Raw genomic sequence first — 17,209 nt, forward strand, 5'->3', positions numbered from 1 at the left:
TGCCATTTTGGAATCCCCTCTTTAAACTGTGAATGCCAGGGTCATATCCCTCTGAGAGCCCTGCACAAACTGCACTTAGGCTGGCCTCACAGCTAATAGGATGATATTGCTGCCCACCACTGTGCCCCCAGCAGTTGTGGCCAGGCTTTGCAGACAGCAGGGCCAGGGGCCAACACTGCCTGCCAGTGTACCTGCAACAGTCACAGTCTTGCCACAACAGAAGGGCATATGCCGCCCACACAGGGGACCTTCCTGGAGCACCTGGCTCTGATGGCACAGGAATGGTGCTTCTGGGCTAAACAGGACATCTCCTACATAAGGTCACTCCTTTAAGACTGGGAGACATAGCCAAACTACCTAATACATAAAAACAAACACAGAGTTAGGCAAAATGAGAGAATAGAGATATGTCCCAAATGAAAAAACAAGACAAAACCCTCAGAAAAATAGCTAAACAAAATGAAGATAAGCAATCTACCCAATGAAGAGTTCAAAATATTGGTCCTAAAAATGCTTACTGAACTCAGAAGAATGGATAAACACAGTGAGACCTTCAACAAAAAAATAGAAAATGTAAGAAAGTGTCAACCAGAGCTGTGGAATACAATAACAAAGAAATGGAAAATACACTAGAGGTAATAAACACCAAACTAGATAATTCAGAGGAATGGATTGGTGACCTGGGAGGAACTGTAGTGGAAATCATCTAAACTGAACAGAAAATAGAAAAAAAATTTTTTTTTAAAAATGAGGATGGTTTAAAGGACCTGGGACAACATTAAGCATACTAATGTTTGCATTATAGTGGTCTCAGAGAAGAGAAAGACACAGGGCAGAACAATTATTTGAAGAAATAAAAGCTGAAAACTCTAACTTGAGGAAGGAAACAGACATCCCGGTCCAGAAAGAACATAAAAGTCCCAAGTAAGATGAACCCAAAGAGATCCATATAAAGACATGTCATAATTAAAATGTCAAAAATTAAAGATAAAGAGAGAATCTTAAAAGTGGTAAGAGAAAAGCAGTTAGTTACATTTAAGGGAACCCCTATAAGACTGTCAGCTGATTTTGCCACAGAACTTTGTAGACCACAAGAGAGTGGCATGTATATTCAAAGTGCTGAAAGGAAAATACTTCCAACCAAGAATACCATATCTGGTAAATTTAAAATTCAGAATTGAAGGGTAGATCAAGAGTTTCCCAGACAAGCAAAAGCTAAAGGAGTTCTTTACCCCTGGACTAGCTTTATAAGAAATATTAAAGGCCTTTTTTAAGTGAAAAGAAAGAGCACTGATTAGTAACAAGAACACTCATGGAAGAAAAAAAATCACACTGGTAAAGACAGACATAGAGTAAAGGTAATGGATCAACCACATTACAGCTAGTATAACAGTTAAAAGACAAAAGTGGTTTAAATCAACTATATCTACAACAACTAGTTAGGGGATACACAAAATAAAAAGATTTAACATATAACATCAAAAACATAAAATATGGGAGGAGGCAGTAAAAATGTAGTCCTTTTAGAATGCATTCAAACTTAAGTGAACACTAAGTTAAAATAGACTGTTATATACATAGGTTGTTATATAGAAATCTCATGGTAACCACACACACAAAAACACACCTACAATAGATACATAAAAAATAAAGAGAAGGGAATTCAAACATAACACTAAAGTTATCAAATCGCAAGGAAAAAGAACAAGAGAAGAGCAAAGAAACAAATGAACTACATGGGTAACCAGAAAACAGTTGAGAAAAAGGGCAATAAATACATACGTATCAGTACTTATTTTAAATGTAAATAGACTAAATGTTCCAATCAAACACCTAGAGTGACTGAATGGATAAAAAACAAAAAACAAGACCCATCTATATGCAGCCTACAAGAAACTCACTTCAGATCGAAAGATACACACAGACTGAAAGTGAAGGGATGAAAAAATACTCCATGCAAATGGAAATGAAAAGAAAGCTGGGATAACAATACTTACATCAGACAAAATAGACTTTAAAATAGACTGTAACAAAAGACAAAAAAGGGCATTACATAATGAATACCCCTAAAGGGGTCAATCCAACAAGAGGATATAGCACTAATAAATATTTTTACACCCAATATGGGAGCACCTAAATATATAAAGCAAATATCAACCGACACAAAGAGAGAAATTGACAATAACAAAATACTAGTTAGGGACTTTAATACCCCACTTACATGATGGGTGGATCAGACAGAAAAGTAATAAGGAAATATTGGCCTTCAATGACACATTAGATCAGATGGACTTAATAGATATATAGAGAATGTTCGTTTAACCCAAAACCATTGAAATGCATGTTCTTTTCAAGTGCATATGAAACATTCTCCAGGATAGATCATGTGTTAGATCAAATAATCAGTGGATCAACAAAGAAACCAGAGGAAATAAAAAAGAAATACCTTGAAACAAATGAAAGTGACAACTCAATGTTCCACAATCCCTGGGATGTAGCAAAAGCAGTTCTTAGAGGGAAATTTATAGCAATAAAGGCCCACCTTAAGAAACAAGAAAAATCTCAATCTAACCTTACACCTAAAGGAACTAGAAAAAAAAGAAATACCAAAGTTAGTAGAAGGAAGAAAACAATAAAGATAAGAGCAGAAATAAATGACATAGAAACTAAAAAACAATAGAAAAGATTAATGAAACTAAGTCTGATTCTTTGAAAAGATAAAAAAATTGTTAAACTGTGAGCCAGACTCATGAGGAAATAAAGAGGACCTAAATAAATAAAATTGGAAATGAAAAAGAAAAAGGTACAACTGAACAGATTTCTGATACAACAGAAATACAAAGAATGATAAGAGACTAGTACAATCATATGACAAACTGGACAACCTCAAATTGCATCAGTAATAATAATAGTAAAAAAAAAAAAAAACCCTCCCAATAAACAAAAGTTCAGAACCAGAAGTCTCCACAGGTGAATTCTACCAAATATTTCAAGAAGCAGAATTAATACCTATCCTTCTCAAACTATTCCAAAAAATCGAAGAGGAAGAAACACTTAACAAACATTCTACAAGGTGAACATTACCCTGGTACCAAAACCAGACAAGGCACTATAAGAAAAGAAAACTATAGACCTATATTCCTGGTGAGCACAGGTGCAAAAATCCTCAATAAAATAATAGCATACCAAATTGAGCAATTTATTAAAAAAACCATACACTATGATCAAGTGGGATCTATTTGAGGGATGCAAAGATCGTTGAATATCTGCAAGTCAACCAACCTGATGTACCACAATAACAAAACAAAGGGTAAAAATGATATGATCATCTCAGTACATGCAAAAAAAGCATCTGACAAATTTCAACATACATTTATGATAAAAATTCTCAGCAAAGTGGGTATAGGAAGAATGTACCTCAACATAATAAAGACCATATAAGACAAACCCATAGCCAACATTACACACAATGGTGAAAAGCCGAAAGCTTTTCCTAAGTTCAGGAACAAAGAGGCTCACTCTCCCACTTCTATTCAGCATAGTATTGGAAGTCCTAACCACAGCAACTAGGCAAGAAAAACAAATGAAAGGCATCCAAATTGGAAAAGAAGTAAAACTGTCATAATTTGCATGTCATCAAAACTCTAAAGACTCCGCCAAAAAACTATCAGAACTAATAAATTCAGTAAAGTTGCCAAATATAAAATTAATACACAGAAATCTATTGTGTTTCTATCACTAATAACAAACTATCAGAAATCAAGAAAACAATCCCATTTATAATTGCATCAAAAAGAATTAAATACCTAAGAATAAATTTAACCAAGGAGGTAAAAGACCTATACTATGAAAATTATAAGGCATTGATGAAAGAAATGAAAGATGACACAAATAAATGGAAAGATATTCCATGCTCATTGATTGGAAGAATTAATATTGTAAAATGTCCATACTATCCAAAGCAGTCTACACATTCAATGCAATCCTTATCAAAATATCAATTTTTTTCCCCAGAATTAGAACCAGTAATCCTAAAATTTGTATGGAATCACAAGAGACCCCAAATAGCCAAAGCAATCTTGAGAAAGAACAAAGCTGGAGGTATTATACTCCTTTATTTCAAACCATACTACAAAGCAGTTATAATCGAAACAGTATGGTATGGGCATGAAAATGGACACATCAATCAATGGAACAGAAGAATGCCCAGAAATAAACTCACACTTGTATAATCATTTAATTTACAACAAAGGAGAAGAAGATACACAATGGGGAAAAAATAGTTTCTTCCGTACACGGAACTGGGAAAACTGGACAGCTACCTGCAAATGAATGAAACTGAACCACTTTTTTACCATATATAAAAAAATAAACTAAACAATCGATTAAAGATTCAAATGTAAGTCCTGAAACTAGGAAGTTTCCTAGAAGAAAACATAAGCAGTAAGCTCTTTGACATCAATCTGGATGACATTTTTTGGATCTGTCTTCCAATGCAAGGACAAGAAAAGCAAAAGTAAAGCAGTGGGTCTATGTCAAACTAAAAAGCTTTTGCACAGCAGAGAAAGCCATTAACAAAATGAAAAGGCAACCTACTGAATGGAAGAGGACATTTGCAAATGATATATCCAATGAAGGGTTAATGTCCAAAATATATAAAGAACTCCTATAACTCAATATCAAAAGAACAAACAATCCAATTTAAAAATGAACAGAGGACATGAATAGACATTTTTCCAAAGAAGACTTACAGATAGCCAACAGGCACATGAAAAGATGCTCAACATCTCTAACCATCAGGGAAATGCAAATCAAAACTGTAACAAGATACCACTTCACATCTCTCTGAATGCCTATTATCAAAAAGACACAAAATAAATATTGGCAAGGATGTGGAAGAAAGGGAACACTTATGTACTGCTACTAAGAATATAAATTGGTACAGTCACAAAGGAAAACAGTACAGAAGTTCTTCAAAAAATTAGAAGTAGAATTACTATACAATCCAGCAATTCTTTTGTATGTATTTATCCAAAGAAAATGAAAACACTAATTTGAAAAGATATATGCACCCCTATGTTCATCACAGCATTATTGACAATAGCCAAGATGTGGAAGCAACCTAAATATCCATCAGTAAACGAATGGATAAAGAAGATGTGGTGTGTATACACGTGTGGAGACATACATACACACTGGAATGTTACTTGGTCATAAAAAGATGAAATCTTGCCATTTGCAACAACATGGATGGACCCAGAGGACATTATGCTATAGGAAATAAGTCAGACAGAGAAAGACAAACACCATATGATTTTACTTATATGTGGAATTTCCAAAACAGAAACAGAAACAGGCTCAGGGATCCAGAGAACAAACATGCAAGAGAGGAGGGGGCATCAGGATGGACAAAATAGATGAAAGGGATTCAGAGGTACAATCTTCCAGTGATAAAATAAGTAAGATGTGCGAATGAGATGTACAGTATAGGGAATATAGTAAAAAATATAGTAACAGTTTTATATGTTGACAGATGGTAACTAGACTTACTTGGTGACCCTTTTGTAATGTGTATAAATATAGAATCACTGTGTTGCACACGTAAAACTGATACAGTGTTGTATGTCACTTATTCTTAAATAAAAAATAAAAATTAAAAAATTAAAACCAACCCCTCCCACAAAAGTATACATATAAAATCTTATTGGTACAGTTTGCTATGATTGTATTTAACTGCAATATCTGTCTCTTCCTTTACATTTTCTATACCCTATCAGAGGAGAAAAGGCCCTCTTCCTTTTAAAGGTGAATACATGTATCAGGGAATTGCACCCCTATGTCTTCACCATATACAAGACATATCTTTGTCCACCATTGTCCCCTTCCCCTTTATTTTGAGTTTCACTCTACTGTCTCCTTCCTCCCTTTGCATGTATGCTTACATGTACCATAGCCCCAAATGCTTCTTGCATTAATTTTTCCATCCATTTCCTCAAAGAAGTCCTTAACACCTACTACTTCATTATTCACTCATTCCTTAATCCCTCAAAATTGACTTCCATCCCCATTTAAATGAAACTCATCTTTCAAAGCTCATGTGATACCACATGCTATGTGCTTCATTACACTTTGTTAAATGAATAAACAAGTGAATACATGACTTTCTCATCACCAAATCAATGATCTTTAATCAGTTTTCCTCCTCCTTGATACATGGTCAGTCAGTACCATGACTCCATCCCTGTTGTCTTTAACAGAATTCTAGTTCTTCTCTTATTCTGATGTTTCTTGTATAACGCTTGACTGGACACTTTTTGGAAGCAGTGTTCCACTTGTTTATGGGTTGTAGTGGAGGACAAACTTAGGGTTAAAGTCAAGTCCCTGATATTTCATAGCTGTTAAAACTTAAGATAAAGTGCCCCTTTCTTCATCCATAGAAAGGTGGTGATAATAGTGTTGTTCTAAAGGTTGATGTGATGCTTAATGCCCTTGCAAAGATCATAAGTGCTCCTTTAATGTTAGTATTTGCATTCCAGTGGCTGTAAGCTCCCTATGGGCAGTCGCCATGCCATTTTTTCCCTTCCTATTCTTTCTGTCCTCAAAACCAGCAGTGTTGAGTTTGGGGTCCTTGAAAACTATTAGCTGTGAATGAGTGAGCAAATGCATTGTTCCTCTTCTCTTTTGTTTTCTTTAAATATTTTTTATTGTTACATTAATCACCATACATTACATCATTAGTTTTTGATGTAGTGTTCCATGATTCATTGTTTGTGCATAACACCCAGGGCTCCATGCAGAACGTGCCCTCTTTAATACCCATCACCGGGCTAACCCATCTCCCCTCCCCTCTAGAAACCTCAGTTTGTTTTTCAGAGTCCATCATCTCTCATGGTTTGTCTCACCCTCCGATTTCCCCCCCTTTGTTCTTCCCCTCCTATCTTTTTTGTTCTTAACATATATTGCATTATTTGTTTCAGAGGTACAGATCTGTGATTCAACAGCCTTGCACAATTCACAGTGCTCACCATAGCACATACCCTCCCCAATGTCTATTACCCAGCCACCCCATCCCTCCCACCCCACCCCCACTCCAGCAACCCTCAGTTTGTTTCCTAAGATTAAGAATTCCTCATATCAGTGAGGTCATATGATACATCTATTTCTCTGATTGACTTATTTCACTCAGCATGACACCCTCCAGTTCCATCCACATCATTGCAAATGGCAAGATCTCATTCCTTTTGATGGCTGCATAATATTCCATTGTGTATATATACCACTTCTTCTTTATCCATTCATCTGTTGATGGATATCTTGGCTCTTTCCACAGTTTGGCTATTGTGGACATTGCTGCTATAAACATCGGGGTGCATGTACCCCTTCGGACCCCTACATTTGTATCTTTGGGGTAAATACCCAGTAGTGCAATTGCTGGATCGTATGGTAGCTCTATTTTCAAATTGGATGTCTTCTTTGGAAAAATGTCTGTTCATGTCTTCTGCCCATATCTTGATTGGATCATTTGTTCTTTGGGTGTTGAGTTGGATAAGTTCTTTATAGATTTTGGATACTAGCCCTTTATCTGATATGTCATTTGCAAATATCTTCTCCCATTCTGTCGGTTGTCTTTTGGTTTTGTTGACTGTTTCTTTTGCTGTGCAAAAGTTTTTATCTTGATAAAATCCCAATAGTGCATTTTTGCCTTTGCTTCCCTTGCCTTTGGCGATGTTTCTAGGAAGAAGTTGCTGTGGCTGAGGTCGAAGAGGTTGCTGCCTGTGTTCTCCTTTAGGATTTTGATGGACTCCTGTCTCACGTTTAGGTCTTTCAACCATTTGGAGTCTATTTTTGTGTGTGGTGTAAGGAAATGGTCCAGTTTCATTCTTCTGCATGTGGCTGTCCAGTTTTCCCAACACCATTTGTTGAAGAGACTGTCTTTTTTTCCACTGGACATTCTTTCCTGCTTTGTCAAAGATGAGTTGACCATAGAGTTGGGGGTCCATTTCTGGGCTCTCTATTCTGTTCCATTGATCTATGTGTCTATTTTTGTGCCAGTACCATACTGTCTTGATGATGACAGCTTTGTAATAGAGCTGGAAGTCCAGAATTGTGATGCCGCCAGCTTTGCTTTTCTTTTTCAACATTCCTCTGGCTATTCGGGGTCTTTTCTGGTTCCATACAAATTTTAGGATTATTTGTTCCATTTCTTTGGAAAAACTGGGTGGTATTTTGATGGGGATTGCATTGAATGTGTAGATTGCTCTAGGTAGCATTGACATCCTCACAATATTTGTTCTTCCAATCCATGAGCATGGAACGTTTTTCCATTTCTTTGTGTCTTCCTCAATTTCTTTCATGAGTATTTTATAGTTTTCTGAGTACAGATCTTTTGCCTCTTTGGTTAGATTTATTCCTAGATATCTTATGGCTTTGGGTGCAATTGTAAATGGGATTGACTCCTTAATTTCTCTCTTTTCTGTCTTGTTGTTGGTGTATAGGAATGCCGCTGATTTCTGTGCATTGATTTTATATCCTGCCACTTTACTAAATTCCTGTAGGAGTTCTAGGAGTTTTGGGGTGGAGTCTTTTGGGTTTTCCACATAAAGTATCATATCATCCACAAACAGTGAGAGTTTGACTTCCTCTTTGCCGATTTGGATGCCTTTGATTTCTTTTTGTTGTCTGATTGCTGTGGCTAGGACTTCTAATACTATGTTGAAAAGCAGTGGTGATATTGGACATCCCTGCCACGTTCCTGACCTTAGGGGGAAAGCTCTCAGTTTGTCCCCATTGAGAATGATATTCGCTGTAGGTTTTTCATAGATGGCTTTTATGATATTGAGGTATGTACCCTCTATCCCTACACTCTGAAGAGTTTTGATCAAGAAACGATGCTGTACTTTGTCAAATGCTTTTTCTGCATCTATTGAGAGGATCATATGATTCTTGTTCTTTCTCTTGTTAATGTATTGTATCACATTGATTGATTTGCGGATGTTGAACCAACCTTGCAGCCCAAGGATAATTCCCACTTGGTCATGGTGAATAATCCTTTTAATGTACTGTTGGATCCTATTGTCTAGTATTTTGGTGAGAATTTTTATATCCATGTTCATCAAGGATATTGGTCTGTAATTCTCCTTTTCAATGGGGTCTTTTCTGGTTTGGGGATCAAGGTAATGGAGGAGTCATAAAACGAGTTTGGAAGTTTTCCTTCCATTTCTATTTTTTGGAACAGTTTCAGAAGAATAGGTATTAATTCTTCTTTAAATGTCTGATAGAATTCCCCTGGGACGCCATCTGGCCCTGGGCTTTTTTTTGGGGGAGATTTTTGATGACTGCTTCAATTTCCTTAGTGGTTATAGGTCTGTTCAGGTTTTCCACTTCTTCCTGGTTCAATTTTGGTAGTTGATACATCTCTAGGAATGCATCCATTTCTTCCAGATTATCTAATTTGCTGGCATAGAGTTGCTCATAATGTGTTCTTATAATTGTTTGTATTTCTTTGGTGTTGATTGTGATCTCTCCTCTTTCATTCATGATTTTGTTGATTTGGGTCATTTCTCTTTTCTTTTTGATAAGTCTGGCCAGGGGTTTATCAATCTTGTTAATTCTTTCAAAGAACCAGCTCCTAGTTTCGTTGATCTGTTCTACTATTCTTTTGGTTTCTATTTCGTTGATTTCTGCTCTACTCTTTATTATTTCTCTTCTCCTGCTGGTTTTAGGCTTTATTTGCTGTTCTTTCTCCAGCTCCTTTAGGTGTAGGGTTAGGTTGTGTATTTGAGACCTTTCTTGTTTCTTGAGAAAGGCTTGTATTGCTATATACTTTCCTCTTAAGACTGCCTTTGCTGCATCCCAAAGATTTTGAAGTTATGTTTTCATTTTCATTGGTTTCCATGAATTTTTTTAATTCTTCTTTAATTTCCTGGTTGACCCATTCATTCTTTAGTAGGATGCTCTTTAGTCTCCATGTATTTGAGTTCTTTCCGACTTTCCTCTTGTGATTGAGTTCTACTTTCAAAGCACTGTGGTCTGAAAATATGCAGAGAATGATCCCAATCTTTTGGTACCGGTTGGGACCTGATTTGTGACCTAGGTCGTGATCAGTTCTGGAGAATGTTCCATGGGCAGTAGAGAAGAACCTGTATTCCGTTGCTTTGGGATGGAATGTCTGAATATGTCTGTGAAGTCCATTTGGTCCAGTGTGTCATTTAAAGTCTTTATTTCCTTGTTGATCTTTTGCTTAGATGATCTGTCCATTTCAGTCCAACACCATTTCAGGGTGTTAAAGTCCCCCATTATTATTGTATTGTTGTCGATGTGTTTCTTTGATTTTGTTATTAATTGCCTTATATAATTGGCTGCTTCCATGTTAGGGGCATAGATATTTACAATTGTTAGATCTTCTTGTTGGATAGACCCTTTAAGTAGGATATAGTGTCCTTCTTCATCTCTTATTACAGTCTTTGGTTTAAAATCTTATTTGTTTGATATAGGAATTGCCACCCCAGCTTTCTTTTGGTGTCCATTAGCATGGTAAATGGTTTTCCACCCCCTCACTTTCAATCTGGGGGTGTCTTTGGGTCTAAAATGAGTCTCTTGCAGACAGCATATCAATGGGTCTTGTTTTTTAATCCAATCTGATAGCCTGTGTCTTTTGATTGGGGCATTTAGCCCATTTACATTCAGGGTAACTATTGAAAGGTATGAATTTAGTGCCATTGTATTGCCTGTAAGGTGACTGTGACTGTATATTGTCTGTGTTCCTTTCTGGTCAATGCTGCTTTTAGGCTCTCTCTTTGCTTAGAGGACCCCTTTCAGTATTTCTTGGAGGGCTGTTTCCTTTAGTTTTTGTTTGTCCTGGAAGCTTTTTATCTCTCCTTCTATTTTCAATGACAGCCTAGCTGGATATAGTGTTCTTGGCTGCATATTTTTCTCGTTTAGTGCTCTGAAGAGATCATGCCAGTCCTTTCTGGCCTGCCAGGTCTCTGTGGATAGGTCTGTTGCCAATCTAATGTTTCTACCATTATAGGTTACATATCTCTTCTTCCAAGCTGCTTTCAGGATTTTCTCTTTGTCTCTGAGAATCATAAGTTTTACTATTAGATGTCAGGATGTTGACCTATTTTTATTGATTTTGAGAGGGTTTCTCTGTGCTTCCTGGAGTTTGATGCCTGTCTCCTTCCCCACGTTAGGGAAGTTCTCTGCTATAATTTGCTCCAATATACCTTCTGCCCCTCTCTCTCTTTCTCTTCTTCTGGGATCCCAATTATTTTAATGTTGTTTCATCTTGTCGTATCGCTTATCTCTCGAAATCTGCCCTCGTGATCCAGTAGTTGTTTATCTCTCTTTTTCTCAGCTTCTTTGTTTTCCATCATTTGGTCTTCTATATCGCTGATTGTCTCTTCTGCCTCATTTATCCTAGCAGTTAGTGCCCCCATTTTTGATTGCACCTCATTAATACCCTTTTTGATTTCGACTTGGTTAGATTTTAGTTCTTTTATTTGTCCAAAAAGGGTTTCTCTAATAACTTTCATGCTTTTTTCAAGCCCAGCTAGTATCTTTAAAGTCATGATTCTGAACTCTAGGTCCGACATTGTACTAACGTCCATATTGAGTAGGTTCCTGGCAGATGTTACTACCTCTTGTTCTTTTGTTGAGCTGATTTTTTTCCGTCTTGTCATTTTGCCCAGAGGAGAACAGATGAATGAGAGATCAAAATGCTAACAGGTTAACAACGTCCCCAGAAAATATACTCTAAACAAATCAGAAATGACCTGAAACCAGGGGAAAAGAAAGGGAAAGAAAGAAAAAAGAAAGAGTAAAAAAAAGATAAGGAAAAAAATAAATATAAACAAAAACTGAACAAGACAAAAAAAAACAGAATATGATCAAATATGATCAGGCTGGTGCATAGATAGTGCCACACACTAGATTTTGGGTGTATTTTGGTCTGTTAGAAGAAAGTGCCTCTCAAAATTTTAAAGAAAGAAGACTTATATATGTAGAAAATAAGGGTTGATAGGATGAAGGGATGGAATATGACTGTAAAGATTAAAATTATAAAAAATTTTATAAAAGGAATTGATAAGAAGTTGGTTGAAAAAAGAAGAGGATTTAAAAAAAAGAGAGAAAGAAAAAAAAGGGGGGGAGAGAATGTGATCAGGGAGGAGACTAGAACAAAGCCATACACTAGAGATTTAGGGTATATTTTGATCTGTTAGAAGAAACTGTATCTCAAAATTTTAAAGAGAGAACAACTTATATATATATGCCAAAAATAATGGTAACTACTATGAAGGAATAGAATATGACACTAAAAATGAAAAATAAAAATGTTTTTTTTTTTTTAAAAAAGGGATTGATAAGATTTTGGTTGAAAAAGGGAAAAAGAAAAATTAAAAAGAAAAAAGACAGTTAGGGCGCCTGGGTGGCTCAGTCGTTAAGCATCTGCCTTCAGTTCAGGTCATGATCCCTGGGTCCTGGGATCGAGTCGCACATCGGGCTCCCTGCTCAGCCCGAAGCCTGCTTCTCCCTCTCCCACTCCCCGTGCTTGTGTTCCTGCTCTCGCTGTCTCTCTCTGTCAAATAAATAAATAAAATCTTTAAAAAAAAAGCCAGTTAAAAAAATTAACTTTGAAAGACTAAAGAATCATGGGAAAAAAGCCATGAATTTTATGTGCTGTATTCCCCTAGCGCTGGAGTTCTGCCTTTCTCATTGATGGGTAAACTTGGTCTTGGCTGGCTGTTCTTGCTGATCTTCTGGGGAAGGGGCCTGTTGCTGTGGTTCCCAAATGTCTTTGCCGGAGGCAGAATTGCCCCGCCCTTGTCTGTCCAGGCTAAGTAATCTGCTCGGGTTTGCTCTCGGGAGCTTTTATTCCCTGCAAGCTTTCGGTACGGCTTTGGAGGACCAGAGTGAAAATGGTGGCCTCCCAATCTCCGCCCCGGGGGAGCCGAGAATTCGGGACCCCACTCCTCAGTGCGCCCCCAGAGAAAAGCGGTCAGTCACTCCCGTCTCCCTGGTCTCCAGCCATACTCTGTGCTCACCTGGCCTGTGACCGAGCGTTTCTATCTTTGACACTTGACTCGGTGTGGAGTCTCCAAACCCAGCAGATCCCTGTGGTGCACTCCTGCGCCGCTCCTCCCGGGGGAGGAAGAGGAGTCTCCCCGGCTCTGCTGCTTGTTGGGTCCCTGCTGGAGGAGCAGTGGCCCGACTGTGCCACATATCATGGTTTACCGCAACCCCGAGCTGAGATCCCGCACCTCGGCTCTGTCTCTGCAGCCGGCTTCCCCACTCCGATACCTGGGAGTTCTGCCGCACTCAGGCACCCCCGGTTTTTCTGTGACCCTGAGGGTCCTGAGACTACACTGTCCCGCGAGGGTTCCACCCCCCGCTTAGCCACTGGAGCGACGTCCCTCAGCAGAGCCGACTTCTGAAAGTTCCGATTTTGTGCTCCGCGGCTCTATCACTTGCTGGGGGTTGGGGGGGGGGGGCGATGGAGGCCCCCTCCCCCGCCGTCTATCCTCCTGAATATCGCCTCGGATTCACTTCTCCGCACGTCCTACCTTCCAGAAAGTGGTCGCTTTTCTGTTCAGAGTGTTGTTACTCTTCTTATCTTCGATCTCCTGTTGAGTTCGTAGGTGTTCAGAATGGTTTGATCCCTATCCAGCTGAATTCCTGAGACCAGACGAAATCCAGGTCTCCTACTCCTCCGCCATCTTTCTGCACCCTTGCATTGTTCCCCTTCTCTTAATGGATGATCTTTCCCAAAGGCTTGACTTCAGTTTCCTTTACCCTTTCCCTTACTGACCTCATTTAATCCCCGAGGACCTTTCGACCTCATACATTTTTTCCAACCATCTTCATGTAGATCACCACCAAATCTCAACTAAAATCAGACTCAGCTTATTGTGACCCCAGATCCAGATTTCCTGTCTTTAAGATAACTCCCAAAATAACATCCTCAAGACATCTCTTTGATACCTTAAATCCCTATGTTTAAAAAAGAACTAGTCTTCTTTCCTTCTCTTATTATTCATTCATATATTTTCATTATATATTTACAATTATGTATATTTATTTATTGTACATGTACATTTAAAATAGCCTCCTATATGAAAATATATGCTTAACCTGTATATTTATGTATACACATATAAAATATATCTATTATATATTTGTAATACCCTCCAAAGAATTCTACGTGCTTATTTGTTTACAGGCTCTAAGATAATGCCCCCTGCAAATATTATTCATCCTAATTTGTACCTTGAGTTATTAGCTACCTGCCCCACTGAAACCAAAAACAATAATGTTAATTTTTAAAAGACCAGACTCCTTAGCCTGTTAGTAATTTGACTCTTATTTTAATAGAAAACTTTATTTTATGTAAACAATATCAATTTATTATGCAAGCAACATGTAGATACATTTTTATTGTTTAAAAAAAAAGCAACACAGAAGTTTAAACTAAAAGCAAAATCCCCACTCCACCACTGATGTTTGCTTCATTCTTACTATTCTTTACAGAGATGATTTCTATTATCAGTTCACGATAACTCTTTTATAGACATTTTACCTACATTAATGAACACATGCATGCTTGATTTTTCCTTTATATAAGTGCACATTACTGTATTAATGTGAAGCTGGATTTTCCCCTTATTAATATGTCTTGGAGGAGTGCCCATTTAGATCTGCCTCTTCCTGAAGATCTACTGCATAGTATTGCTTCATACAGAAGCAATATTTACACAGATTTTATTGATGAATCCTTAAAAGCTACCTTGCTTTTTATTTCCTATCCCTCTCAGATGCGTAATCTTTTAACTGAATGAGAAAATACATTTCACACTTTTCTCTATTGGCCTCTGTGTGCGTGCTATTCTTGCTATTCCTTCGAGTGAAACTTCTAATTTTCCTCCAAAACCCAGTTCAAATGTGCACTTACACTTGGAGTCCTCTATTGCTAACTCAGGCTTAGAGTGATATCTTTTTGTTTTTAAGGTATCCATGATTTATTGATGGTTTGCTATGTGCTAAGAAATTTGTAAATATTGTGGTTTACATTTTTATTTTTTTATTATGTTAATCACCATACATTACATCATTAGTTTTTGATGTACTGTTCCATGATTCATTGTTTGCGTATAACACCCAGTGCTCCATGCAAAGAGATTCCCCAATTTTGAGGACAGGGACTGAGGTTTTTATACTCCCACGAGGCTAGCCATAGCATCCTATGTATGGTAGATTCTGAATACATGTATTGTATAAACAAATACATGATTTTTAAAGCTTTTTGTGATCTAACATGTATGCATCGATAGGCTATAAGCACCTTCGAGGTAAAAACATATCTCAGCATGCCTTGACTAATGCAGATATTTGATGATTTGCATGCCAGTGTTATATCAGCTGTACTGCGGATGTGGACAAAGATGGAGTTCTTCCTGTATCGTGTTGTATTAACAGTACCTACCAGTCAGTATAGAAAGCTGTTATAGAGAAATAGGGATGAACCTACCAGGATCTCCAAGAGGATTTTGAATTGAGCTGGATAATCCTAAAGGAAAAGAAATTAAAAAGGATTATTCACATGGATATCCATTGTTTTTGTATTTGTTGTTTTGCTTTGTTTTTGTGTGTCCAAAATCCTTTCCCCTTTTTTTTCAGCAAAGAGAACCCCACTTTTCGGTGAAGGACCCACTGCATATAGCTTGAGTGAAATGGCCTTGCCCTTCCTGCTCTATGCAGAGTGACATGGGAACCTACGTTCTCCGTTGGTTAGCCACAGCAGTTTGTTGTGGGATGATTACGAGAGTCAGGTTGTACCAGTGAGGATGTCCCCTGTGACTTGAGATAAGCATGCTGGGAGTAGAGGGTTCTCTCCTCTTTTGCAAGGTGGAAAGATAATGTAGGCTTGTGACTGACAGAAGCCCACTTTCCCACCATGGGTAAGAAGTCTGAGAGTAAAGCCTAAATCAGGGCCAAACAGCTGAGAAAAGAAGGTATAGACAGGGCACTTAATTTGTCATTTGGATCTCTTGATTTACTTACTCCTGAAGCTGGTCTACTCATGGACATCCTAGATAAGTAAGTGAGTCTCCAAATTCCCTTTACCTAAGCTAGTTGAATTTGTATGCTTCATAATGGAGAGAGACTCAGAAAATGATATAGAAGGTTTAATTAATTTTAAATATTTCTTCAGACTCTATTTTCTTCCCATCTCTTTTTAGAGGATGTATGGTGATGAAATTCTCTAAATTTAATTGTTTAGTCTCTGCTTTCTAACTCCCAAAATGTTCACAGAATGGAAATGTTTAATTTTGTGAAGGTATGCCAAAAATGATCTACAAAAATGGCTTAAAATTGGAGGCTGGATCTTATGCTAAAATGACTGGTTAGAAATCAAGAAACTGAAATGTGGTTTCTGCTGACCTGGTCTTTTATCAGTTTTATTCAATTTACAACAGTGAGAAGAGGGGACAGGAACTTATATATATTGACTACCTACTCAATTCCACTATTTCATGAAATTTACCCCTTTCATGTAAACATTGTTATCCTGATTTGAAAAATTTTTTAAAAATCCAAATGATTTTTAGAGTTCCAGTCTTGCCTGATGTCCCCTATCTGGTTAAGTTTAATAGATTTAAGATTAGAATCTAGTGGGGTCTGACTTCTAACCTGTCCTTCTCCACTATCTGGAATGCCATAAAATTAGGACAGATGTTGACTCTTTTCTCTGTTCTTAAAGCACATTTCCAACTTTTAGTCAACTGTCTTGACCTTCATGGCTTGGTATTATTGTTTTGGGGAAATAGTAGTCATTTTGGGGGTGAAGTATATTGCTATAGAGAGAGTACAAGATTTGAATTTGGAGACGTGACTTCCAGTCCTGTGATTTTTCCACTACAGAGCATTGTGATTATGTGGCTCAAGCTTTCTAAATCTTGGTTTCCTCTTCCATCAAGTAAAAGATAAGGGCCAATCATCTCTCAGGTCTATGTCAGCACCTTTCTACTGGTAAATGCTTCCCTAGAACCCTGTACTTGTCCTGTTAGAGATCGGATCACCCAATGATGGCTAGATGCAGTAACGTCTTTTTCAACTCAGTATTTCCCAACAGTGAGCCCAGGGTATGGCAAATAGTAGATGATCAATAAGTATTTGTTGAATAAATAGATGAGGGAATGAAGTCTATTCACTT

At 37.5% G+C, this 17,209-nt stretch overlaps 1 protein-coding gene and 1 long non-coding RNA gene across 4 annotated transcripts in view; one reads left to right on the top strand and one right to left on the bottom strand.

Annotated features, from left to right (window-relative positions):
• Positions 1-17,209, bottom strand: part of MDFIC2 (MyoD family inhibitor domain containing 2) — a 111,740-nt gene that overhangs the window by 36,967 nt on the left and 57,564 nt on the right. Inside the window, exon 3 of the mRNA XM_035723049.1 lies at positions 15,524-15,562. Coding sequence (XP_035578942.1) covers positions 15,524-15,562 — 39 coding nt within the window. The remainder of the gene's footprint in view (positions 1-15,523; positions 15,563-17,209) is intronic.
• The window catches only part of LOC118356102, a 132,961-nt gene that overhangs the window by 13,806 nt on the left and 101,946 nt on the right, over positions 1-17,209 (top strand). The window lies entirely within an intron of this gene.

The sequence above is a fragment of the Zalophus californianus genome, chromosome 1 (assembly GCF_009762305.2).
Source record: "Zalophus californianus isolate mZalCal1 chromosome 1, mZalCal1.pri.v2, whole genome shotgun sequence".
Classification (NCBI taxonomy): domain Eukaryota; kingdom Metazoa; phylum Chordata; class Mammalia; order Carnivora; family Otariidae; genus Zalophus; species Zalophus californianus.